Raw genomic sequence first — 27,678 nt, 5'->3', positions numbered from 1 at the left:
ACTTACAGTGGGATTTGGGGGAAAACATGCAATTAAATTAAAGCATTTTGTCATTATCCATCTAGACACTGACACTGAGGATGGAAATGGTCTCTCCAAATTTTCTTGGATGATATGCTGCCTTTGACACATGATCAAACATTCTTTATGAATTTACCACTGAAAGAGATTTTTAATTCAAAACTCATAGCCAAGGTTTTAAGATAGTAGTTAAAACTGTGAAAAGTCATGCTATGCCACCCTGCATTCCTTTCATTTCATGGCTATTAGATTTGAGGGCTCTCTGAGCTGAAAACAAAATTTAGAAAATGGCCACTGACAGCAAAGTATGTTCCACTGCAAAAATTGATCATTGCAAAACATGATGCTGTTCTGTCTCCTGTTTGGTGTTGGGCAGGTAGACGAAAACTGTGAAAATTGTGTTCAGAGCAGTGACTGTGAACCAAAACAACATTGCCAGATGCAAAGCAAAAACAATGAGCTGGCAAGTGTTGAACAATCCCACAGAGCTGCAAGGAACTGCAGAATTGGGTAATAATTCTCTATTGGTTTATCACCACAAGATATCACTTCCACATTAAACAATCAGATAAAAGTACAATGTAGTTTTAATGATGCACATAATGAGTGACCAAAAACCTACACTTTCCTATTAATGTTTAGTAATATCATCATTTGTTTTTATTTTTCCTATTGTAGCCATGTTTACAATATATGCCACTTCAGCCTTTGCAAAACAGATGGAGAGAATCACTGATACATTCAACTTTTCATTTGGTCTGGCAACTGCTACTGGGTGAGTAGGGTTCACTATGTTGGAGGCTGATCTGTTTCGTTCCACTGTGTCAAACAAGTCAAGCAATCCAAGAGAAATAATTGAATCTAATTCAAAACAACGTGACCCATGTCTGATTTCAAAAAATAAAAACCACAAGAACTCAATTACATTTTTATCAAATCTTATCCCAGAAAAACCCCTCCAAGGATGACTAGCACTTCCAAGACATTGAGAAAAGCTAAAAATACCCTATCAGCGCTCTCCCATCCAAAATCTATTTCAGCAAGCGACTATTCTTGTTTCTGAGATTCAAACAGATCTTAGATTAAGGGCAAAGGCAGATTAAGTCTTACAGAATTAAAGAACAACAGCTCTGGCATGAACAAAGTCACTAATATGATTATCATCTATAATTTGATTAAAAGGAGAGGAAGAAAGTGATGAAAACACACGATTAAAACTGCTTTGAGGTGACAATATGTAATAAAATATTACGTTAATCAGCTTCCTCTGATGAAAGCATTGTTATATTGAGTGACAATGAGATGATAATTTTCTCTTTCATGTGGTATTCAGATATTTTTGTTATTTTTGGAAATAAGGTGATCCTAGAATAATTAATGTCCTTCAAGCACCAACCAACCCCCACAACAGGGGAAACAAGAGGAATGAATGATAATCAATTCAATATGCCAAGACGCTGTTTTTGTTGATCCAAGTTGATTTGGTAGAAAATTATGTAGATGCTGCAGTTGTGTCCAATTTGTATTGACATATAATCCTCTTACCCCTGCTGCTCTCATCTATGATACCCATAGCCACCAGTGCCAATATAATTATCGCTATAATAGGGACTGTAATGACCTTATTTATTCATATGTTGCTTAATTGGCCTATTCAAGGCCTGTTTGGCCTAAATAAAAAGGAAATGCAACACAACACATTGCATATTCAGCAGACTGCAGTCCTTGCAGATGTGATTCCTGCTTATGACATTTATTTTGTGCCCACCCATCATGATCATCCACTTCCTGCTAATCTACGTCATATAGCAGAAATGCCATTAAGATCATCTTAAATACATTCTAACACTGAGTTGGGTTAGCTGAATTTTAAAATGAGGACTTCACCTTTTGGTGTCTCCGCTGAATGGAGCAGTCTCTCTCATAGAGGTGGATGACATTGCCATATTTATCACCTGGGGGGAAAAAAAGACACCAGTAGGTGAGAAAATGACAAAAAGGAGTAACAAAGAAAATTATAAAATAATGAGGAGTATGAGTGAGAACAAGCCATAACAGAACCACCACCATGTTTGACAGATGAGACAGTAACTTAATTTAATAGACCCATCTCACACAATATGACCTGCAAGATCACTGCTATGTATAGTGTTGACAGAAGGAGAAGGAGAAAGGGTGGAGGAACAAAATGAAACAGAGGGAATATTTGGAGGAGAAGGGAAAGTAAGGGAGAAAAGTAGAGAAAGGAGGAATGCAGGAGAAGAGGGCTGGCAAAGACATGCCTTTTAACAAATAAGTCACAAAATCCCCCTGAATGCCCTAAAGACAATAGTTAATCACAGTGACTACACACACACACACACACAGGACTAGACCAAGATAAGTTCTGAATGCTAAATAAACACACACATGCAAAGACACCCCGGTCAAACCAGACAGATATGTGTCAGTGCTGTGCACATGACCATGCACACACAAATACATATTCACATGTACAGTCCAGAACATGCTCAAAGTGCAGACACTTCCTGTAAGTGTTGGTGTTGTATTTCAGTTCTGTAATATCGACTGGTTTCAGAGTTATATCCACTATATTGAGAAAGAATAATGTCTGGAGAATCCTCTGCTGGCCAATGAATCTCATTCACTCTCATTGTTCATCTGTTTCTCTCTCTACCTCAGCACTGCTATGGAGTTCAAGGCCCTCTATGTATCTCGCTTTCTTAACAAACTTCAGTCAGTTTGTATAAACCAAGAACGGACACATAGTTAAAAGGCAAACACAAAGGAAGTGGCAGAGTACACTTACCGAGGATCTGTACTTCAATGTGCCTAGGCTTTTCAATAAACTTCTCAACAAATAGGGCTCCATTCCCAAAAGCCGTTAGGGCTTCAGAGTAGGCCCGCTGGTAATTCTCCTCAAGTTCCTGACAAACAGATGAGAAAAATCCATACATGTCTGAGTTAGTGCAACCATTCAAGAGGCAAAAGAGTCACAGCAAAGATTTGTATGGTTTTCAAGGAGTTTTGCTGCTGTTGCATCAGGTCATTTATTTTATTTGGTACAACTTCTATTTTCTGTCAGTATCATATCCCTTGTCATTCACACGTAATGCTGCACAGTTTTTTGTCCTTTTTGATGTGAATGTTTACACACCCTTAGGGAGCAAGATGCTGCACAAGATCTCTGGGACCAGGCTGTAGGAGGTCACGACCGAGCATGCTTAAGGTCATGACTCAATCTATGTTTGTCAGTTTGTGATGCCACCCCATGCCCATCTAGTCTTCTCTACTGGGGAAAGATTTGAGTCACCATCATGCCCTCTTCCCAGTGCCACAGGAGAGGATACTTGAGCTCATCCTCAGCTGTCATCTCATAGCCTTGAGAAAAGATACTCAAAACAACCAGGTGCTCAAGGGGGTAGCAGACATCATCAGCATTGCCAAAAGCAGGCCCCTATTTTTGTCACAGTGGCCTCTCAGAAAACAGCGCAAAACAGGAATGAAGGGAAACTATGAATTTCACAGACTGACCAGAAATTCTTCAACATCTTCTCCATCTCCAATCATGTGTTATTGTGCAGGAGAAATTACTTTATACAGACAGTGCATAAAACTCTGTTTACAAAAAAACATCACAGACTACACTAGTTACATAATCAGTTGACTCAGTTCGGCAGTGTATTGTAGGAGGCTAAATATCAAAAATTATTTCCATCTCCACACAATTTTCCACTTTTCAGAATCTAATAAAATCACTGAACTCTCAGTTATGAGATTGTAATTGTTAGAAACATACTGCTAACTGAAACAGAGAATTATCAAAAAATTATCACAATGAATTTGGCATTATAACAGAAGAAGTCGCTAAAAAGAATACTGGCTTCCAACTAGCGCTGAGTGTTGGATGTAATTCTGAGTCACAGACTTTGCAAAGTTGTCAAATCATTGGTGCACCCCTTTTGTAAATGACACCAAAGACTTTTGAAAGACTCAAAGTTAACAGACTTCCATTTGTACTCTCCACATCACTTCAGTCCGTCTGTCAACTGGTCACTGGAGCTTTGATACATGCAGTTCTACTTTTCTCTTACTCTTTAGGAAAGCACATCACATCAAACTCTGAGCAAAAATCTGGCATTTTAATACTTCCTTATCAGTAAACATATACATCTTGTTCTGCAATATGTTAATAGTTAGGCTCCCTCTGTTAATTCAGCATACAAATGACCCACAAGCTAGCCTTAATGGAATAAAGAAACCTACGCATTGTTGTTTGGGGTCCCAACAGTGTAAGGAAACCTCTTTACAATTTCCTCACATCATATCAGCTGGAGCTTCTGAGGCCCCTGTGACTACACTGAATAACTAGAAATGTCAACAACTAATTAATTAGACGGGGTACAACTCAGAAAAGGTCATATTTTCCAATAGATTGCTGAATTGTGAAACTCAGTGACTACAGTAAAACAACACTGCTTTTCCTTTTGTAGATTAGTGAGTCAAGCATGGAGTCCATGTGGCTGACACTGACCAGTCTTGTCTGAATGTGATATTTTTCACTGGGGCAAGGTTTTAGTGAATGTCAAAGCCAGTGAGTCACTCCACCTATGAAATGGTAATAGTAAAACAAAAATTAGAGCTGTAACAACTGATCAACTAATCAACTGAATTAGTGGACAACTATGTAAGAAAAAAGGCCAAACAATCACTGGTTCCAGATTATCAAATATGATGATTTTATGTTTTTCCTTTCTCATACTATATGTGATAGTAAACTGAACATCTTTGGGTTTTGGACAATTGGTTCAATAAAGAAAACACATGACATTGGACTGTAGGAAATTAGAACAAGCGTTTTTCATTCTTTTCTGATACATTATAAACCAAACAATCAATTAAATTGACAGTGAAAATAATCACTGCCCAAAGACGGAGCATATTTTAGGCTATATATTTGATAAACTAAATGTGGCATTTTAAGCGAGATAAGAAGTTATGGTGCTTATTTGTTGTGACTTTATTATTCTTTGTCTTTAAAAAAAAGAAAAAAAGAAAAGAAATACACACATTTAACAGTAAATACTACCAGCCGTGACAGGTGAGGAGGTGGATTTTCTCTGTATAGATCTGATTCACCACTGAATTCTGCCTTCCTCTATTTGATTTGACAACAACCAGCTGCCTGTTGAAAAAGTTTGATGTGGTCAAACTTGAGGCAGAAACAGGGGAAGGCCGTGTTCTTTCAGATGGGCACTGACCACACACACCCTCCAGCGACCCCTCTACTACTGGCACAAGAAACAAAACTGCCGCCAGGCCTCCGCTGAAATAAACAAGGGTGACAACTTGCCACTTCCTGGTGTCTACTGGCCTGAAGGAGTTAATTTTCCTTTTGAGACACATATTTTGGATAAGGAGGACATTAAACCCCTTATCATATATTGATGTCCTGAGGTAACTGGGAAATTCTATTTATTTTTCCATTAATAATTTCCAACATTCTATGATGACAACAAACAAAAAAAAATATATTACCCTACCACTGAACCATGGCAAGTGTAACTGTATTATTGGTCCCACTTACTATACACATACTTACTGTCTTCCAATAACAATAAATTGAGGTTAAAAGTGTTTTTCTCAGAGGTTAAAATTCTACAGCAATTCTGAATTAATTAGTACTTACAGTGAATGAACAGATGTTGGTCTGTGACAATGAAAATCTTATTGAATATATTTTAAGTGACTTCCCTATAAGCAGTACTATTGTATATTAACACACATTTTACCTAACAGATGAAACTAACAGCAAAAGAACTGTATATGCAGACTATTACCACACTTAGTAAATTATGAAAATGTTGTACATTATGTATATGGTAGTATATTACACAGTCTGTTTTTAGTTTTCCAGGCTTTTTGTTGCATTATGAAGTTGAAGAATGTATGAGAAAGTAATTATAACTTTAGCCTTTGCATTCTAGTTTGAAGTGGAAAGTTCAGAACAAGAATGCAATATAAAGTTAACAAGTCACAGAGTCTTCAGGTCAAATACCTACATACACACAGTAGAGTGAAAAAACCTAAAGATATTGAGATAGAGAAACTGACAGAATTAGTCTGATGTCATATTAGTATAATTTAACAGCAAACCACAATTAGACCATGCTGACAAATAACTTCAGAATGACACTGCCCAAAAATTCCAGTTTTAGCTGACATTTCTCTCTACCAAAGTATTGTGTGGTCATCACTATGACAACAATTGTGATAGACCAACATTGTTGTCAGGGTGATGGCACCCTCACATGACCGTATGGAGGAAGATGAGGATTGTGACAGACTGGTAGATGTAAATCCACCAAAGGGATACACATGGCTAGTTTCAGGGCACATCAAGTTGTTGAAGACATGTTAAAGGTAAGGATTTTCCCACCTTCAACCTGTCCTGTCATCTACTGATCATATTTTGTTTATGTTGAATTACATACATGTAGTTTGTACGTCAGGATGATTTATTATTTTAAAAAAATCACTCATGTTGGAATCATGATGCAAATGTAAGATCATCTTTAAATTGAGATGTGTGTTTGAAAAGAGGGCCCCTGGACGGTTACAATATTGAAACACATTACTTCTTCATGTCCCCTGTTGATGCAGGAGAACAAGCCACCAACACACAGAAATCACTAAGGTTTCACTAGGTGACGGAGGCAATTTCAGAGCACACACACCAAAACACACGGCTGGAAAGATAAATGACCAGGTTGTAATTTCCAAGCAATTTCACTTTGCTGCAACACAAACAGAAAATTAATGAATATGAAAACCAAAAATTGTCATGAGGCTGGCTGGGTTCGTTTTCTCTTTGCTGGACAAGCATCAAGACAAGATGTATGTTGTTAGAGCAAGCTGTTAAATTACATCTCTCACAAAAGTGGTCATGGACAGCAGCAGCTGACAGGCTCACCTCGTACTCTCTGACCACCCTCATGCCTCGACCACCTCCTCCATAGGCTGCTTTGAAGATGATGGGGAAGCCGTATGTTTGAGCAAATGCCTGTGCCTCCTGCAGGCTGGAGATGGGAGAATCTGTTCCTGGGACCACAGGTACACCTAGACAAGGGTGAGTTGAGTGAGAAATATGTCATTTTAAAAATATGTTAAATGCTATACTATAACTTATTATGAAAGTGTTGTGATTAAATGATTAATCCTGTGAGACTGAAAAATAGCTATGCATTCTCACAAGATCAGATTTGGTTAAAATGAATCATTTTAATTGTTTAAACAGAAAGAGAACAGCTTTGTGGTGCAAAATAGTAAACAGGTATTTGCAATCCACTATAAAGAGAGCTTAATGTTTCAAAGTTTCTTGCAGTTGCAGATGGAGCAAGGCTGCAAAAACACATTCTGAAAAATGTTCATCTTCTCTAGTAAAGATGAAATAAATGCTTGGAGAGTAAAAGCCAAAGCAGATGCTAGCAGGGCAATGACAGGGTAAAATGGTGAGGGATGAGGGGGAATGAGTCATCATCATAACAACAGGTGCTAAGATCAGCAAATTTAGTTTCAATTTTCAGAAGCATTATCAGTAATGATGAACTCAGACAGATAAAATAGTCACTATTGAGTAGCTTGTCTTTAGTATCATTTATTTACAGTAAATATATAAATGGCACAATTTTCTGATATTACAAAAATACTATTCATTGTATAGCAGCTATTCAAATTATGACCTTTGCGTGCTTAATCTCAATTTTGCCAGTCATCCCCTTCCATACCTGCGCCGATGGCCAGGGAGCGAGCCTCCACCTTGTCTCCCATCTTGCGGACAGTGTCTGGGGTTGGCCCAACAAACATCACTCCGGCGTCAGCGCAGGCCTGTGCAAAGTCTGCTCGCTCAGAAAGGAAACCGTAGCCTGGGTGGATAGCATCCACATTGTTGTCCTGTTGAGAGGGACAGATAGAGAAAAGGTCATTTTCATTATATTTCTGTGCATTCTTAACGCTTTGAAACTCAGCTATCTGAGAAAAAGATTCTGTCCACAATGTCTGCAACACATTTTTTGTGGTATAATATTTGCAAATGGAGCTCACAGAACAGGAAATGTAGGCCAGCTAAGCAACAGGAGTTCTGCTAAACAGGGAGTCTCTGTGGGGCCCCAGTTAACACTTGGCTGACTACTAGTAAGGGAAATAAAACGTCATTACACACATTAACCTGCATGCTTGAGCACACACTGCCCATTTGCCAGTGAGAAGGTTTTACATGTCACTTACAGCAAAGGGACTGTGGGCTAATGACATATTTTATTCTCATTCCATTTTAGTTTTAGTCACCCTAATCATCATCTACTCAATGGATACTAGCAGGAGACTGAGTGAGTAGACAGCAACGCATAATTTGAGGGTCAGGGAGAACATACTGAGAGGAATACATACACATACACACAGGGTAGCAGACAGATACAGTAGCTGCCGAGCTTGACAGATAGAACCATCTCTGGATCAGTATGTGCCATCTGCTCTTGGATACGAGGCAGACTATAATTATGGGCTGTCCCGTCGTTAGGGGAGCTGTTACTGGCAGACCAGAGGAGGCATGGAGCCATGCTCACATGCACACACACACATAAAATGCAGGAAAAGCATGCACACAAGCAGGTGCACCCAAAGAACTTATCAGACCAACAGACATGAATGCAGACATGGACAGCAGATAAAGCTCCACACAGAACACCCCAGGTTAATACACACTCAAGATTAGACACTGTTTTCACATTCACGAATAGATGCACACATTATCAAATACAATATAGCTAAAAAGTCACACATAGAAGGTAATGGGACAGAAACGGATGATTATTTTGGTCACAGGGTAATAGAGATACACAGTGTGAAGAATGACACAGACTGAATGTGAAAGAGTGAGAGCGAGAGAGAAAGAACACACACACACACAAACACACACTCCTTGCTGGCATGGGGTGGCTGGGCTCCCAGATAGACAGACGGATTTTGAGAAATTAGTTGGACGGCGAAGGCTACCCAATTTGGCTGGCTGACCACATGCCCACGCAGGAAAATTATAAACCGTGAGAGATTGATCAGAAAAATGATAATGAACAACTGGCAGCACATCCTGGAGGGATGGAGAGAGGAAGGGATGGAAAGGAGATAATAAGGAACAGATCAGATCTAACACAGTGATAAGTGGCAGAAAGAAGAGAAGAAGAGGGAGAGAGATTGGGAATGATAGTGAAAAAGAGGGAAATGGTGAATTGAAAACAGGACAGAAAGAGAACATGGAGGCAGATTTTTGAGGAATGGACAGAGAGAGCTTGTTCCATTTCCTTCCTACCAACCAAGCTGGATATAGACTAAGTGTGAACAGAAAGTAATAAAGGGGATTTGTCTGTCACTTGTTCTGCTTAATTGTATGCCATTGAAATTCATGAAAATTTCTTGTATCTGTGACAGCAAGGGCAAGATTTTCTAACTTCAGGAAGCTAGCTGGACATGTCCTGAAGATCAAAAATTACAGTGAACCACTTTGAAAATATTTTTTAATCCCCCTAAAACTACACAGTAATTAACACAAAAAATAGAGACAATTCAGTAGTTAGTCAGCTTTTAAGATGTTAACATGCATATTTTTTTCACTCTGGACAGAGCCAGGATAGCTAATTAGTTAAGGTAAAGTTAAGGTAAGCTAATTATCTACTGTCTTCAGCTCTTTACAGTAATCTGTAGAGATAGACAAGATATAAAATCTTCTGATTTCACTCCCATAAAGTAAATACACAAATGTAGAACTTTTCTCTTAATGCTAATTTAAGACTAACTACTTCAAAGTAAAAGCCTTCAAGCAAAATGAACTGAGATAGTTTATTGAAGCTCAGTTAAAATTTAACATTGAGAAACACTATTCATAATAAAAGTCCTATTTGCACCACTTTTTGGTGCAAAATGGGGCTGATGTATGAGGACACGATGCAACCTGTTTCTGTGAGTGTATATTGTGTGTGTGTTGTCCAGAGAGCAGCCAGAGCACAAGTTTTTTTTATTGCAGGGAAACTGACTGGTGGCATTTTGATGCACATAACAATACATTCCATGAAAACCAGAGAGCCGTGAGTACTTGAGCATTCAAGTTAAATTTCTCCTGAAACTGAGGGTTATTAAGTACCACCTTTTATCATCATCATCGCAGATAAATGCTATTTACCTTGGCTACTTTGATGATGTCAGGAATGTGCAGGTATGCAGCAACAGGTGGCAGGCCTTTCCCAATCAGGTATGCCTCATCTGCCTTCTGCCTGTGAGGACAAATGCAATGGATTTACATTAGTGAGATGGGAGAGAGTCAGAAAATTACACAAAATGTGCATCAATTCTCAAGTACACAACTATTATGGCTTCATGGCAGAATTTCCAAGTTCAGTAAATATTAGCCCCATATAGCCCAAAAAAAAAAGGACACAACTATGATTATTAAAATTTGCACTCAAAACAGTCTTGTATAGGTTTTAGGTTATGTGAAGAATGAGATGAATGTGATATAAAAGGAATGAGGCAGGAGTACAGGTGGAATTAAAAGCCTATAACAATATGTATTCATCAGTGAGACTTATTTTAAAAAACAGAGATATCAGGAAGTCAGAGCTCTCAGGCAACAGATTAGGATGTTTGGGTATGTAAACCACACAGCGTGATTACCTGAGTGTTTGAATTGTCGATACAATTATACTCATGTCCCTACTTAATACTAACCACAAAACAAAGAACTGGCCCATTGCACAAGAGAGCAGAAAATGCTCCCCAGCTTCCTTTAATTGCTGCTGGCACTAATCAAGTGTTACCCTTTTGCGGTCAATACCCAGCAGTGACAGCCCAACAGTTTAGCAAGACATCTGCCTGTTACGCTTTCTTTACTTAAAACCACTGCAGACCTATTCAGCTTTAATGCAGCAGAGATTATTACCTGTGCATTTGTCCAGTGTCTTGCTCAGAGTAGACGGCCACAGTTCGAATCCCCAGTTCAGTGCAAGCTCTGAACACACGGATCGCTATCTCACCTGGAAGACAAGGAGAAATATGTGAGGACTGGAGGAGGTAGTTTATTCATTTAGCAGCCATATTATGTGTTTTGCTTTGCTGGATTTTGCCCACTCATTTCCTTTCTTCCTCTTCCTTCCTAGATGATGTTCTTCCTCACTTTTATTTCCATCGTTATCTAAATGCGTCTTCATTTGTGATCCACAGTTTATCAGATTCTGTGTATGTGTATTTTTTTAGGAGGTTTGTAGGTTTGAGTCTTTCATCATTTACTTCCCATAAACAGACTTTGCATGATTTTATCAACATCCTGTAGCATTGGCCCTATTTTGCAACAAATGCCTCCGCTGAGAGAATAAAATAAGCATTGAATTTTTTATGCCATACATGAAATGTGAAAAAGATGAATCCATTTGCTGTACTTCATCACGCTGCGCAAAAATATCAACAGACACTGCAACAGGTCTACAGTTTTTTATGTAGTCTGTGAAAAAGGAGTGTAAAATCTCAGCTTTAGACAAGGAAAACACTGCCTGCCTTTTATCTTGTTGTCAAAAAAGCCACATACTTGTTTTTCAAGCAACTGTGTTTGGGGGGAGAAAAAGTTTAGTCACTGAAAAACAGCAAGATGTGTTGTTCTTGCTTGAAGGGGAGGACAGTGTTCAAACATTTGAAGAGCATTAAAAAAAGAGAAGGCAAGCAAGAAAGTAACATAAAAAGATGAAAATATGAAAAAGGAACAGTAAGGAGAAGACAAGACGGTATGAAGAGCCAAGCAGTTTAAGGTGAGACAACTTGAGAATGTAGGGTCAGAAAATACAAAAAGTTTAGAAGAGAATGATGCTAAAAGGGAAAAAAGACTTGTGACAGAGGATCTATATGGAGGTTTTAAAGAATTGAGGTACCAAACAGAACACAGTTTGGCAAGTTTAACAAAGTGACAAATAAGTGGAGAGGACACAAGAAAAGCAGTGGAGGAGGAAAAAAGAGGGCAATGAAGTAAGGAATGAAAAGAAGAAAGCGAATGGGAGCAAAGTCACAGGAGGCAAAAAGGAAGACAAGAAGTGGCTCAGAGCAAAATCACATCTGACAAGTGCTGAAAAAGACAGGGAGTGGAAAGGGAGAAAGGAGAGGAGATGAGGAGAGAGGAGAGGAAGTAAGAGAAAATGAGCAGAAAGGAAAAGAAAGGAGAAGAGAATATTAGTGAAAGAGCAGAGAGGCAATGGCAGAGAGGAGATGTGCTTGGTCAAGTGGAATCTTGGCTGATATGATATGATGGTCCAGTCTCTCTCCTCATCACAGACACACACATACACACAGAAGCTGAGCGCGGTCTGGTGCACTCCAGTGTGATGAATATGATCTAATGTGGTGTTGATATCACATCACGCCGATGTGAAGGAGAGAGATTGACAGCAAGCTCTGCTGTGAGTGAGAGAGTGTGTGTGTCAATGTGAGGCAGAGACCACAATCTATTTGAATCAAATTAATGGATTAAAGCAGTTAAATAGAGCATCTATGGGAGGGTAGACATGAATGTACACATGTAGTGTGTCCAGAACAGGAATCATATTGGAAACCCATGGACCAATCAATCTGAGATAATGAAACCCTGGGCCAAATCAAGCATTTTAAATGTGCCCGCAGGAATGAAAAAAATGGGACACTCTGAAAAGCAATTAGAATAAAATGCATGAACACATTTATTTGTCATTCAAATCCTGCATGTCACCTGACAGAGTCATTCTAATTGCACACTGATAGCCTCTCTGGACAGCATAAGCATTAACAGGAGGGGGTCTGGTGATTATAAGTATTATCAGAACACGTCAGTGATGTTTACGCTGTGTGTAACAACCATACTGATGACTGCTTAGTGTTTAGCAAACTCGGAGCTTCTCTATAATTATATTTCCATTCCAGACCCATTTTATGGTGATTTCTAGCAGCTTGGAAAGGAATGAATAAATACTTTTTTGCCTACTGGTAGATCCAATTTGTTTTGTGGACCAAAAAAAACATACAAATATATGTATTACGCTGTATAAAACATGTTTCATTTAGATTCCAGGGAATGTAGAGACTTCGATGATGATCTTATTTTAGCTTTCATAATAAATAATCAAATAAATGCATATGTGATATTCAGAATCAGTTTCATACACACACTCTTTAACTTAAGTTTAGTAAGAGTACAGTACAGTACAGTAAGAGCTGTGGTATTAGTTCTGCCTCCGTTTCCAATATTTAAAGAAACTCACTGCTTTTAGGTTAAAGCAAACAACACTAGCTAGTGCAGCCACCCACATACAATGTGTGCTTAAATATTAGCATGTGCCAAGGCAAACTAAATGGAGGCCATTAAAAATTAAGAGAGTCTGTACTTTTGCCTCAGGAAGATTGTAAATGTCAGAACTTTTTTCTTACATTATACATGAAACAGCATTAAACTGCATTTAATTTAATGGTATTATCTGAATCACTTGTCTTCTTCAGTGGTGAATTAGTACTGTTGGGATGTGGGTGGGTGGATGTGTGTGTGTGTGGGGGGGGGGTTCTTACCTCTGTTGGCCACCATGACTTTCTTTATTGGTCGATACTCGCTCTGTGGGGCAGAGTGGGCAAAGCGGGAAAGAAGACATGCCCGCCTCACAGCCAACAGGCTGAGGCTGCCTTGGACTACAGTGTATCTAAACATCCTGAGAGAAAGAGAAAGAAATTGTTTAGGTTACAAAACGTGTCTGGACACTTGAAGCTTGATCGAACAGCAATAAGTGAAGGGCAAAGGCAAAAGTACTACAGATGGAAACACACAAATCAAGACATGAGTGAATTTTCACAGACACACACAAAAAATTATTGACATATGCATTTTGTGACAGGATGCCCAAGAGACTCACTGTCCTAAGTGCTACAGAACATATGCAATTATATACATTGATTCTTCAGCAACAAGACAGCAAGTCAGCCAGATATGTAAACCATGTGGCTCTAAAACATCAAATCTAGATCAAACAAAACACAAATGTCTTATCTAAAACCTACAGCTCTCACTTACAACCTCTATGTAGTAACCATTTGCTAAATTCAGTTTCTAAGGTGAAAAAAAATGCTTAAAGGAAAATAAGAGGATGACAATACTTTGAAAATGATTAAACAAGAGGTGTGCACTCTGTTTAGAGAGATTAAATCTACTTAAGCGCCAGGCCCTATTAAGTTGTTGCCAAAGGTTGTGTGTGCCTTTTCACTGGATGGTATTTTCTTAGAAGTTTTTAATTGGCCTTTTACTGATACTTGAATGAATACTGAACTACTCTAGTACTCTGGAAGAAAATGCTTTATTATGTATGAATGAATCAAGGCCTGTTGCCCTGATGTCTGTTGTTATTTCCATCTGATGTTCGTTTCCTTGTAGGATGGCTGAGAACACAGAAGATAGAAAATACAGTAATATTTAGGTTTTTATAGTTTTATAGTAGAATTGAATGATTTAAGCCCTGTAATCATTGTATCTCGTGTGTGCTAAAATCAGCTAGAATCTATGTATATGTACACACATCACTAGCCTTTACTCAAAAAATACTAGATTTTCCTAAAAAAAAAATATATATATATATATATATATATAAGCTGATCATTGAATGATATAAGGGATATATTATCACAATGAATTCAATTAAGTGGTGTTCAAGAGTAAAAAAAAATTACCACAGATATTGCATATAAATTCTGCTGATGATGTTCTCTTTGTCTACTACATTGAGTGTGTGTAACAATGTTAGTAAAACTAATAAAAAGTGCTAAAAAGTGCTGGATTAAAAAGATGTCAGACTTTTTCCACAAAAGCAGTATCAGATCTCCATAAAAGGAAAGTGGGAGTTAAGAGAGCCAGTCAGCTGCTGCTCTGTTTACCAGTATTCAATCAGCTGCAGGTGTGTCTAATTAAAGACAGTGAGTTTCTGGTGTGTTTATGGTGTATTTTCCCAAATTGCAACAATAAAATAAAGCGACTAATTTATACATTTAATTCTAACTAACTTAACTGTTGGAAAGAAACTCTCTGATATTTATCTTTCATATGCATTACAATTTTTCCACAAGGACAACACCTAGGGTGACTGAGTAGCACAGACTGTACATGAATCAATCTTAAATACTGAACAAGACACTACACTCAAAAAACACCACCCAGTTATCTTATGAAAGGGGAAACACACAGAAACAAAACATTCATTACACCTAACAGGAGCATTATGATTTGCTGGTTGCATTTAAAATCAGTGATCCCCTAAATTCATACAGTCACTTAAATTAAAAGTCAGAACACATAAAAACTTACCCCAAAGTTACATTTGAGTGCCACATGGCACAGGTATACAAAGAAAGAACAAAATAAAGCACAAACACATGCACTCATACATAAAGAGGCAAATAATCAACTACTGCCTCTGTTAGATGTTAAGTGGCTCAATCACTGTGTGGAAAAATTGCCTGCTTGATAAAGCCCAATACAACAGAGGTTGAAACCACTTCTGGTCTGACTACAAGGCTACACCTCACTAACAGTCCTCTGCTGCCACACTGTGGTAAAACAACTGCAATGCAGTCAGTGGAGACAACAGAGGAAGGGCCATTACCTGGGAATCCCTGAATTTTTAAATCCATTTAATTTATTATACACTTCAAACAGCATGTCTAAAAACAACTGTAAATGTCATATCCTAAACTGCACCATACATTGGACATTAGTCAGTTACTTGGCACCCCCATTTTTGTGCACAAGCCCAGAAATGATTAGGTTACTGTTCTTCAACCCTTTTGGTCACAGCCATAATCCTGGTATACTTTGAAAAGTAACTTTTTAAATCATACAAGCAAAAATGCAGAATAGGTGTTAGAGATACTGAATCAGTTAGTTAAAGAGGCACTAACATGCCAAGAGAGGTCTGACAATGCACAATCACTTCTTGTTGGTTACTAGTGCTTCACTTAAAGATGAATTACCACATATGTCCTGTATAGATCTATAGATATAATGAGCAGCAGTGCTGTCCACATTACAGTAAAAGTCACTGTAACTAACCATAACAATAAAATACATGATAACATAAATAGAGTAAACTAACTGCATGGCTCAATTCACCTGTTCCATGCAATATAGTCTACTTTAACTTTTTAAATCAAGTGCATGATGGGATAGTCTTCAGCTTTTCCCATAATGCACTGGGTGAAAAGCAGGGAAACAGAAGACAACCAACCTGTGGTAGGTCTCACATATTCACACACAACACGAGTTAATTACAATCAAATTATCCAAATCACTGAAGTATATAAACCCAAAAATGAACATGAGAGTAGAAAATAAGTCCTCCATTTATTACTGACCAGTTCAACATCCATCTACAATTTATTTACAATATCTCATTGCAAGAGGTGAAAATGTGGACTGTGGAAAGAATGTAGACAGACTGCTAACAGGCTCAATCACCCAGATCAGATAGCATAAGGCAAATACAGCCAAGGATACTGTTGTTTTTTTACTGCATCTTTTTTTCCCCCCATTTACAGCTTATTTAATTCTGGACTGATGACATTTTATATGATTATGTGTGACATCTTGGTAAATGAATAAAAGATTAACTATGAAGAATTAAATCAAGAGCCAACGAATGAACACTTTTACACAATGAATGCCTTGAGACTGTCTGAGGACAGCGTGCAGTGTAAGCTCAGACTGAAACAGTACACTGTATCTACACAAAAGCAACAGTGCCACAGTATGAAACCGATACAGTTTCTCAAGGTCTGAATACGACAGGAAGACCACGAAGAGTCAAGAGAAATGCCACCAACAGATGGGCAAAAACAGGTCAAATATTATTTGCCCCTGCATTTACCTCACCTTTCAACACTGCTGAATTACAACTACTCAACACAGAATTTTATTTATTCTTAAATAGCGTCAGGTGATATATTCTCTGATAAAAACAATGCATATAAAGTACTAGCAATGTGGAAAGAGACAGAGGTATCAACCGCTATATGTTTTATTATATATTTTAACTCTTTTACTGTAAACTATATCTTAACAGAAAGATGCTGTAAAAATATTATATCAAAATGGTCACAAGACCACCGTGCATTGCTTTAAGTACATAAATGATATGCATTAAAATATTACCAGCCCCCCATGTTCTATTTTTGTGTTCTACAATTATACGGTGACAATCTGAAAAGATGGATCATTCTAATCTTAAGGTATCTCATAAAAGAAGACTGTGTTATCATGTGATTCCAAATATAGGAAAAATTATAAAACAAATAGAATATTATATTAACAGCCAGCAGCCTAATGCAAGCTGTGGCCTACTATCTAAAATGCTCTTTGATCTCTCAAAACAGGGAATGTACCAGACACTGTGGATTGCAGTGGAAAGAAAATTTGTGACCTTAAGGAGTGCACAGTGTTGATGGTACATCCATATGCTGGATTATCATTCAAAATAACCATTGATCTGACGACTGAAATCCACTGAAAAACAGAGGATGCTGCCTCTACAATATTAAGTATTCTAGACAGTGATGCTGGCTCACAGGCGACTGGAAGTGTAACACAAACTACTGTATCTGGCCTCTACCCTTCTTCATACCTGTACAGCTTTGGTGCTCCACTGAATCCTCATTAGAAAATAAAGCACAAATAAGCAATGGCTAGAATCTGAAATAATAATAATAAAAAAAAACAGCTCTTAGGGTCTAATGCTTTGTTCTCCTTTCTGACTAATGACATCTATAACTTCTGTCCCCAACTTATCCTTTTCTGTCATTCTAGCATTTTTTTTTCCTTTCTTTCTTTTTTTCGACACCATTATTTAAACAGCTTTACAATGTGTCTCACTGCCCTCTTCCGTTCATTCTTCCCATTTACCAGTACGGGGAGATGGGACAAACAACAAAGTGTGCCACAGAAAGTAGTTAACCGGTAGTGTGACTCACACTGCTAAAATGCAAGGAGGCAAACTCAAGGACAAGTTATGGTATGAAAGAAATGTCAAATGGTGAGCCCTCAAAGCTGTAAAGTGAGCATTTAGGATGAATTGGGTTTTGGCACATTAATGTCATATTGCTAGTTTGTCTCCTTTCCTGACTCTGGCAAATACTAGAGATAAAAATGTTCTACATCAGCATTCTGCTTCATGATTTTATGTGTGGGCCCTCATTTAAAGGTGATAACCTACTCCTAAAGCCCTGACAGTGGACAGAACATTGAAGGTGTGTATTTTGAAAATGCCTGGTACATTTTGTGTGAGACACCTTCACAAACACGTGGTGAAAATAAAACTCAAAAAACCCGCACTTAGCTAAGACAGCCCTATCCTAGAGTTCACCCTGATAAATACATATTGCTGGTTTTGGTATGTGGGGACTCAAAACAGCTTTCATAAAGACAGCATAGACTTGAAGCCCACTTGAAATTTGAAGAACACTTTATTATAATTAATTAGTTATATAGTACCTGTTTTATGTAACATAAAAGTACTGTTTAAAAAATCCTATCAGTATGACCCATCAAAGAAGGACAGAACAGAATTACTAATATAATTATTCTATGCAATAAATACTTTCAAAATGACATTTATCTCATATGTAAAGCTGGACCCATTAGGCAAAGCTTCACTTGAACAAGTCTTTCAAAAGGTTCCAACTGTCACACAGGAATGTGACCTTTGGCTTTAATTAAGAAAATAAACAGGACAGTGAAGTTGTCCTCTTTTTTCCAGATATAGACATTCTTTTCTACTTCAAACCAACCAATTAATAAATAATTTACTTTCACAAGAAAATATGGGATACTCAAATATGTCACTAAAAATAAGCTCCCTCTGCATCCCTGGTAACAAATAATAATACTACAAATGTGAAGAAATCTGGCAGACCCCTCACTATTTCAAACTTGTGTCAACTCAGAAGAACAAAGTTCATCTTAAGTCCCTGTATGGTGGCAGCTGAGGTCAATCTAACAGTACTAATTTGCAAGCAGACATCAATATGTACATTTGCTGACAGTGTCCTATGCTTTCTATCTGTCCAGGGCTTGGTCATCTCTTGGCAATTTGTTGTTTTAATCAGGGAGCAACAACCACACTGACTCTCTCTGTTACAATCACAGCACTGTGAAACTTTACTATGCAGCCTATTCCCCACCTCAACCCAGAGTGCTAAAATCTCTTTCAAACCTGCTGCAAAATAAACACTGAATTAAATTATAGTTGTGAAGCTAAAAAGGAATGTAGATGTTGTATGCCAAATGAACTCAATGACCCTCCCTCTCTCTCTTCCTGTTGTACTGTCTCTAAATCTCTCCATTTCTGCCTCCTCCCAAACACACACACAAACATAAGCACAAGTGTAAGGTTCCACAATAACCAAAACTGTTCCCACACTTCAGTGTACAGCACAACTGAATCATGCATTGCCATATGCATGCATCAGTCGCTGTTCTGTGAAAGAATTAAAGTTATGGGCTACTGAGAATAATGTGTATGTTGACTGGCTTAAAACAGCTGTGATTTCTTACAGATCAAAGTTCTGTTCTGTTTTGATGCAAATGCCAAGTGATAATGTAACACACAAACACACACACACAACTATCAACCTTACCCTAATTGGCTGACTGTGAGGCAAATACATGCATATTGCCATCTCCAGCTCTCCAAACAGGTAAAAGCCCTGATGTACTACATGTGATTATTCCTTAGTAAGACAGGCATAAAATTATACTGTTTCTGGGTGAATATCAGATCTTGGTGAGCTTTACATTTCTGGAGTTCATCATTAAAACTTCAGAGACAGAAAGTTTTTACAAATTAAATTTTAACAGCCAAGACTGCTTTTGATAGAGATACTATGAGCAATTATTTCCCCCTAAACTAACTTTAAAGATTAAAAAAGACAAACACCATTTATCACAATGTATATATTCAAAATGTGTCTGTACTCAATGAAAATATATGATAATGAAACTTCATAAAATATATACAGAGTATTGATAAGTAAACTGTCATGTTTGTAATGGTTACATAATTACATTAAATAAAAATATTCTAGAGGTTTTGTGGATTACTATAAGAATATTTCTGAAAATCTTAGCATAAGATTTGACATCAGATCTCAATTTGAATAGACATATTAAGGTCTGTGAGTTTGGAGAACACTTTCCCACAAACCTTTTTCTCTTATGTGACCCAATCGGAAAATGGAAAAGGGGCTGCACTTCAACATTAGCATTATGTATAGTATATCAACACAATGTAAGATATACATTAATTCCAGCATATTTCTGCGATACAAAAAAAATCCCTCAGAGACTGCTGTGAAACAACACTACAGTTTCACCACCTGCAGTCACTGGTCTCAACATGAAACATGACTCAGCGGTCTGGCTACAACACATTTAAACAGAACATTTTCTCACACACATACTATATTCATCCATGTAAACTCAGTTGCATAATTGCTTAATGTACAAAACTGGATATAAAGTTTCTCTGAATGGTCCCAACTGGTTCCTAAAAAAGTAATTAGTCTTTAGATGTGGAGGGAGAGTAACAACAAAGAATGGAAAATGGGTGTTTGTTGTGGTGTTGCATTCATCCAGATTCCCTTACTTCCTTCCCTCCTTCTACCTCAGTAGCTTCCTCTTCTGTCATACCTGCTCCTGACCTAATGGGTAGAATGAAAGACTCTGTGTGTATCAGCTCAAACAAAACAATTCAGGGCTCCTTGAGCATGAAAGCATAAGATTTTTGTAAAGCTTCCAACAAAGATTTACTCCTTACTCTAAGTGTAAACATGGCTCATAGGAACCTGGACTGGTAAAGAGTAAAAATCAGCTTGTGAGTCTCTATTTAAAATAACTTAAATCAAAGCCTCTTGAGGGCCATACAATAATAGGCTGAGTAACATAGTACAAGTCAGACTGTTAATACCCAGAAAATGAAAGTTGCAGGAATATGGTTTAGATTGTAAGAAAGTAATTTTTAAGAGTGGCTGTGCCAGAGCAGTAAGGAATCATCCAAGGTGAGGTTTAAAAGGTCCCAAATATCAACAGAAACACATGCACAACAGCAAGAACAAGGTTGCCTAGGCTGACTGTGTTTGTTTAGACAAAACAAATGCTTGTGACTAGACTAAAAAATGGATAGTGGTGGCATAAAGGTTTGAATACTGAGCTTGAATAGGAACTTGGGTCTGAGTCCTCAAGCAGTCTGGGAAACTCTTGCAAAAAAGATGAGGAAACACTAAGACTGACTAGGAGAGAAACCTTTGAGCAAGACATAAATGTTGCATTAATCTTCCTATAATTTAATATTCAGAAGACACAACGCTGACTTCACACAATTTAATACTAATCCTAAATCTATACAACATCTCATGTTGATGTGCATTTGAACATAGTAACATTAATGGATGTTAAACTAGTTGCATTAGAATACAACTAAGTACAGTTGTTGGAGCCAAATGAAACTGGTGCATTTAGATCTTGACTTTCACTGTCACTCAGGCCCTTTACCAGCTGTGTCAATAAGATGCTCCAGCCTCCTGCTGCTAAAGGCTGTCGTGTTAGGATATAGAATATGTTGGAGAACCACAACATATAATTCTTCTTTAGTTCTCTAGTTGAAACCAGAAAATTATTTAACTTCTTAACTTTTTGGTGGTATATCATAGACCATCAAAGTCATGCACATTTTCAGCTTTTTCAGTTGAGAATTGTGATTTATACACAGATTCTATTCTCAAGAAAAATCATTATATTTTATGTTTGCTTGTAACAGGAGCAACAATACAGGAACAAAATTGAAAATAAATGAAGAGTGAACTGTGGAGAAAAGGGGTGAGAGAGCAATGGTTTGTAAAAACTGGCTATGTTCTGCTAAGCCTTAGTCTCACTATAAGAAGGAAAGCCTAGACACTAACTACTTAAAAAGTTTCTGTTTACATAAAATACGTAATTTGGATTCACCAACCTGCCTAAGAAATATTCTGATTTGTTTTCTTTACAAGAGGTTTACCACCATGATGGGTCTATCAAACACCTAAATATACATTACAGTAGTAATGTGCTGATGTGAGTGAGGGGATACTAAAAGCATCAAAGCTTCTCAAATGACACTGCTGCTCTTCACTAGACCCTCCTTGACCTCATTAAACCTTGAGGAAGGAAGAGGACTCCAGATGCTGTTGATGCAAACCATTTATGCAGTGGTTTATGATTCTGCCCCCACAGTTGGCTCAATCTATCATGAACCATAACCAACATATCATGAATCAGTGCTTTGAGGCACAGTGAAAAAGGATCACCCCATCTGATGTGTTAAATGAGACAGTGGGGAGGGACATAACACAGGGAGGCTCAAGGGTAAACCAAATGGATATCAGTTGGGGAGGAAAGGAATGTTGAATTCAACTTAGTCCAAATTTGAATTTTTGCTTAGAAGCCCAGCCTGATTTAACTACTCAATATACACTGCCTGAACTCTACTTAAACACGACTTCAGCAAAGGTGCAACACAAGTATATATAAATAATCTTTGTGCTATCCTCTTCAGAGGGTAATTTGCAGAATCAGAGTGCCTGGGACACTGCTAGTTTATTCTCACCACTGGAACCACTATCTTTGTTTACTACTTGCCTCCCTGTCTGACACATTCTGCTCTAACACCTACACTGCCCATCACAGCTATTTTTCAGATCATGCCCTAGCAGTACAAAAAGTAGAAGGTCCAGTGTTTCCCAGGAAACATAAATAATTCTATTTTTTCTCTCTTCATTTCATTGGAACCCTAACAGCTGGTCAAGGCCCCAATTAGCAGACAGCCCTGAAGGACGAAAAAATGCTGAGAGTTTGCACCACTGCATACTGAAAAACACAAGAGCAGTATTTTCAATCTGGTGTATTTTCAAAACACCTATTGTCTAGTTTGGGGCGTGGTATGTTCCCATAAGTTAGTAAAAGTTGATAACAACGGTTTGTGGTAAAACACACATTATGTAGTGAATTTTTTTTTTTTTTTATAACGGAATATAAGTTTTATCTTCTCTAAACTAATGCAAATGTGTGATATCCCAAACTAGATACAGAGATGCAGTAAGACAGCATGCATGCATTATTTGCAGATTAATTGCAGACATAAGAGGAACAATCTGCTATGGCACATACTGAGAGACATCATACCACTTTTGATGCAAAATGAGTTCAAAATGTTCTCTCGGCACTCTTCAGCAACTCTTCATTTAATTTATACCAAAAAACATGCAAGTGATTTTGAACACTTCAGGAAATAGGGTTTAGAAGACTTCCTCAAAGCATGACATTACAAAAATGTCATACCATTTAAACCTTGCTTGGGGAAATATAATTCCCTCTGACCATCCCAAGACTCCCTGCATCCTACCAGAAATATCCTAAACCTGGTGGCAGTGCAGTATATTTTCAAACTAATTTCAACTGATTAATGATCAGTATAACTATCTAAGGTGTACCACATAACTCAGAGGGGCTATAATGACCTAACATGACTACTACGCCTGAACTTAGTCCTGAAATTGTATTGAATTGAATAGATGATTTACAAGACAATATGTTCATGAAAAAGAGAGCACTAAAACCTCTTCATAATTGTCATGGCACAATGCTGGATGTTTCACAGTTGCCTTGCACAGTTTCTATTACCTTGGCATTGTTGGGAGAAGTAATAACATCAGGGTGAATGAGTGAATGACACGTGTCCATCAAAAACAAATGGCCACTACAGTCATTTTAAGAGGCCTCAGACAAAAAGCAGACTAATGCCTTTTTCCAGCATATTTCTGATCAAATCTCTGCTAAAGGATAAAGTACAAGTTCTGCTCATGACTTGTGAAAATAACTGTCCTCTGTTTGATCATTACATAGCTCCCACTGGGCCTCCCTGAGCTCTGCGGTGGGATAGCTGTTCTGCATGTACCACTGTTTGAAGCAGAGTAAAGGTTGCTTTAAGGATGAACAAACTGTCCCGTCAAATGATACAGACACAACAAATACACGTGCACAGGTTCAAAGGGGAAAGAGCAGAGACCAAATTTCTGCAACACAGAGTCTCTGTGAGAAAAATCAGGTCATCATACGCACACAGTGACAAGGTCCTTTGATGTGTAGCTTACAAAAAACAAGCATGTTATGCAATCTAAAAGTTTCAGCACATAAACAGAAATATACTCTGTCTTTACATAGGCAAAAGGGGAAATATGGCCCCTAATCCAGTGCCTCCCGCTCTTGTAAATACATCCATCTGGTAAAGAAGCCCCATAGTTAATTTTTTATTTTACCTCAAAATCCATTCTGTAGGTATGAAATCACATTGTACAATCTGTGACAAAAACAGTCATTCATGATAATGCAAAACTGTTGAAAAAGCTCCTAACTTGACAAATAACTCCTGCAACAACGTCAGAGCCCTTTGACCCCACTTTGGTAAGAGCTGCTCTGATGAGGTTAAGTTTTCTTGTGCACATTTAAACCAAAAGGACTTAGCCATAACAGAAGACTGTGTAGCCAGCAAAGTAAACAAGCTGCTATTTACTTTTCAACGAAGTTTCCAATGCACAGAGTTTATTTCTGCTAGATTCAGTTGCAAATATCTCTCTGTAGCAAACGAGCAGCTGCGACACTTGGACTCACTACATCTGTTAACACGTTGATACTAAGACACATGCAAGTAACGTGACACATGTAGCCATTCAGACACTCAAGAGGAAAATGAGAATGGTTTGTCTTCCGGTCAAATGCACTCAATGACAGCCACACTCAGATAGGACTCAGTCATACTCTCACCTCACACACGTTACCCATCAGTACTCACATGCTGGTGCTGTTTCGGTATCAGTAAATGATGTTAATCCGCTGTCAAGTAACCGGACACCGAGTGTAAACAGTCGACTCTCAGAGTGTGTTTATGTGTGTGCCTTTGCTTCTTTGCTTGCTAACCTCACACACACACACACAATAATGGACAAGCTGCTGCTGTTCGGAAGAGGAAACGGGAGATAGAGGGGTTTATATATACACACACACTCGCGCGCGCGCACACACACACGCACACACAGGTAGGCTACACACAAACACACGGAGTGACTTCGGGACGGCCGAGCGGGCACTGAAAGCGTCGACACACAGGCTGTCACACACACTCTCTTACTCAGTCCCTAGTATGTATTAAACGTGCTACGACTCTGAAGCTAGTTGCTAACTGTCTACTGTAGCTAACGTGGCTAGCAGCTGGCACCGTCCGTCTCCTTCTGGCGGATATACGAGTCCGCTACTGCGCCTGCCTCCTACTCCCTGTTAATCTCTCTCTCTCCCTCCCCTCTCTCTATCTTCCTCTCCTTCTCTCTCTCTCCATAAGCTTTCATCCCTCTATTTGACATGACGCAATCGGGCACACCCCCCTCTCAGCTCTCATCCAATCACAGAAGACTGCATCACAGAATTCGGCGAGCGGCACCATTTAAAGAGCTCGAGACGAAACGTCGGTCACATAATATTAATGACTATTTATTATTTATATTATATTTTACATCATGACAGTGGAGACAGCCATTTAGCATGACATAATGTCATGAAGAGGATGATTAAAGTCATTAAGGCCAATGTTCGTTACTGGAGCAAAACTCTACAGGCCTATTCATTGTTTCTTTTGGTCAAACTTATTAGAAAATAGACGGTTTGACTTTTGACAGCACGAAAAGTACAGTAGACTAATAAAATGGACTCCGCTCTTCTGAAGTGTCCCACTGACAATGCGACAAGCTGCCAAATGGAATTCAGCCACCATAATATTTACACCTGTGCTTTTCTTGTGTGGCATGTCGAAATTACTTCCGACAAAACAGGAGTTGCACGGGTGAAATTAATAAGTCTGCTGTTATCAAAATTTTTACATTTACAATGGCTGAAAAAAAAACACACATACACCCAAAACCCACTGTATGCTATCTTCCCAGCACCTCACCGCTGGCAGACAGTGGAACATTTAGCTTTTAAAGCGACAGACATTTTTCCCAAGAGCAACTGGACACCAAAAACAGAGCCAAAATGAGAGTGAATTTTGGACTTACATTCCTTAAGTGACCAGAAACCCGACTCCAAATGGATGCTAATGTGGTTCCGTATTTGCAGGATATGTAAATTGACTAGGTAACTATTTGCAAACAAACTTGCAGTTTGAAAAGAAAAGATGTCGACGGTGTGTCAACGACTTCAAGTAGCCCCCAAGTGGCGGAATAAAGGTTTGATTAAACTGCGTCATCGTTCATGTAATTAGTTACACCTGTGCTTTTTCTGCCTCACTGTTGCCATATCAAAATGTCTGCTGTAATTTGATAATATTTATGATAAGAATGGTATCTTGTGCAGTTCAATACACGAAGAATTAATATAAATAATAAATGTAACAGAAAACAGCTAATATAAACAGAGTTTATGTCAGAGAGTGTCAGTCTTATTCTTAAGGAAAAACTAAATTTGTTCATCATTATCAGAATAAATGGTATGAATTTTAATTCATGGTAGATAAACTCTTATTCAAGTGAAACTTAGAGTGAAGAAAAGAAAGGGAGGGGAAAAAAGTGAATACTGGGAGTAAAAGTGGTGGACAGAATGAAAGAAAAAAACCTTTTGTGCAGGAAACAGCTGAAAAAAGCAGGATTTGATTACAGGCTCTTAAAATGGTTCTTTGTGGCCCTGCTTTGTAAAGTGGACAATAGACTACTCTGCTTTTATCTCAAGAACCACATAATACACCCATACAAAAGTGTGAGGAGACTTCATTATGATGATGATCCTAACCTATAGATGCCCAGCACTCAATTCTACTCTAATTAAAGTAGGAAACAGCCTAAAACCTTATTAATACTGTGATATTTCAATGATAATCAACGGTAAAGTCAGGAGGAAATGTGTCCAATAGTCTTTTTAAGCTGGAAATCTGAACATCAAGGCTTCAGTTTCTGAAGATTGTCTTTTTACAAAGCCAAATGTCTTTAATTTGCAGGATTTTGGTCACCCATCTACGTCAAGTGATGTAAGGAGCGAAGTTCAGTAGCACACAGACACAGGTGTAATCACACACAGGCTCTCAACACACGCACACACATGTTTTTCAACTCTTGTTTGTGGTCTTATCAGTTCCAGATAACAGAGTCTGTGTCAATGACATTCCTCTGAGGACGCATTCAGACTCAACCAGAGTTAAGGCAGGGACAAAAAATAATGTGCCAATCAATTAGGTGCTCAAATGAGGTTGTCAGACACAATATAAAAACACACAAATAATCTTAGTTGTTTTAGTATTAGTATTCCTGATCAGCTGTGACTTGTTTTTTACATTACCTCACCTCTGTTTCTTACACTCATCTGCTCCCTCAGGTAGTCTCTTAAAGGTTGTGATTAACACCATACTCTTAGTTTCTCACACATCTCCTTTAGAAGGAGAACCGGTCCCCTCAGACATGCCAAGTGGGCCAACCACAGCGTGCCAAAGTGTTACATCA

The 27,678-nt window shown here is 38.2% G+C and overlaps 1 protein-coding gene across 2 annotated transcripts in view; it reads right to left on the bottom strand.

The window, feature by feature from the left end:
• LOC108893161 (pyruvate carboxylase, mitochondrial) overlaps nt 1-26,385 on the bottom strand; it is a 261,450-nt gene extending 235,065 nt beyond the window's left edge. Inside the window, exons 1-8 of one of the 2 annotated variants that reach the window (XM_018691027.2) lie at nt 26,245-26,385; nt 13,648-13,784; nt 11,012-11,105; nt 10,256-10,346; nt 7,809-7,974; nt 6,995-7,140; nt 2,831-2,948; nt 1,909-1,976 (exon numbers count right to left, since the gene is read on the bottom strand). In XM_018691027.2, coding sequence (XP_018546543.1) covers nt 1,909-1,976; nt 2,831-2,948; nt 6,995-7,140; nt 7,809-7,974; nt 10,256-10,346; nt 11,012-11,105; nt 13,648-13,784; nt 26,245-26,246 — 822 coding nt within the window. In that variant the 5' untranslated portion in view covers nt 26,247-26,385. Of the gene's footprint in view, nt 1-1,908; nt 1,977-2,830; nt 2,949-6,994; nt 7,141-7,808; nt 7,975-10,255; nt 10,347-11,011; nt 11,106-13,647; nt 13,785-24,989; nt 25,513-26,244 lie in introns of those variants that run through there. The other variant, XM_018691021.2, reaches the window with a different exon arrangement.
• Between the last annotated feature and the right edge of the window lie 1,293 nt (nt 26,386-27,678).

The sequence above is a fragment of the Lates calcarifer genome, linkage group LG15 (genome assembly GCF_001640805.2).
Source record: "Lates calcarifer isolate ASB-BC8 linkage group LG15, TLL_Latcal_v3, whole genome shotgun sequence".
NCBI classification, from domain to species: domain Eukaryota; kingdom Metazoa; phylum Chordata; class Actinopteri; family Centropomidae; genus Lates; species Lates calcarifer.
This window is presented reverse-complemented; position numbering and strand designations above follow the sequence as displayed.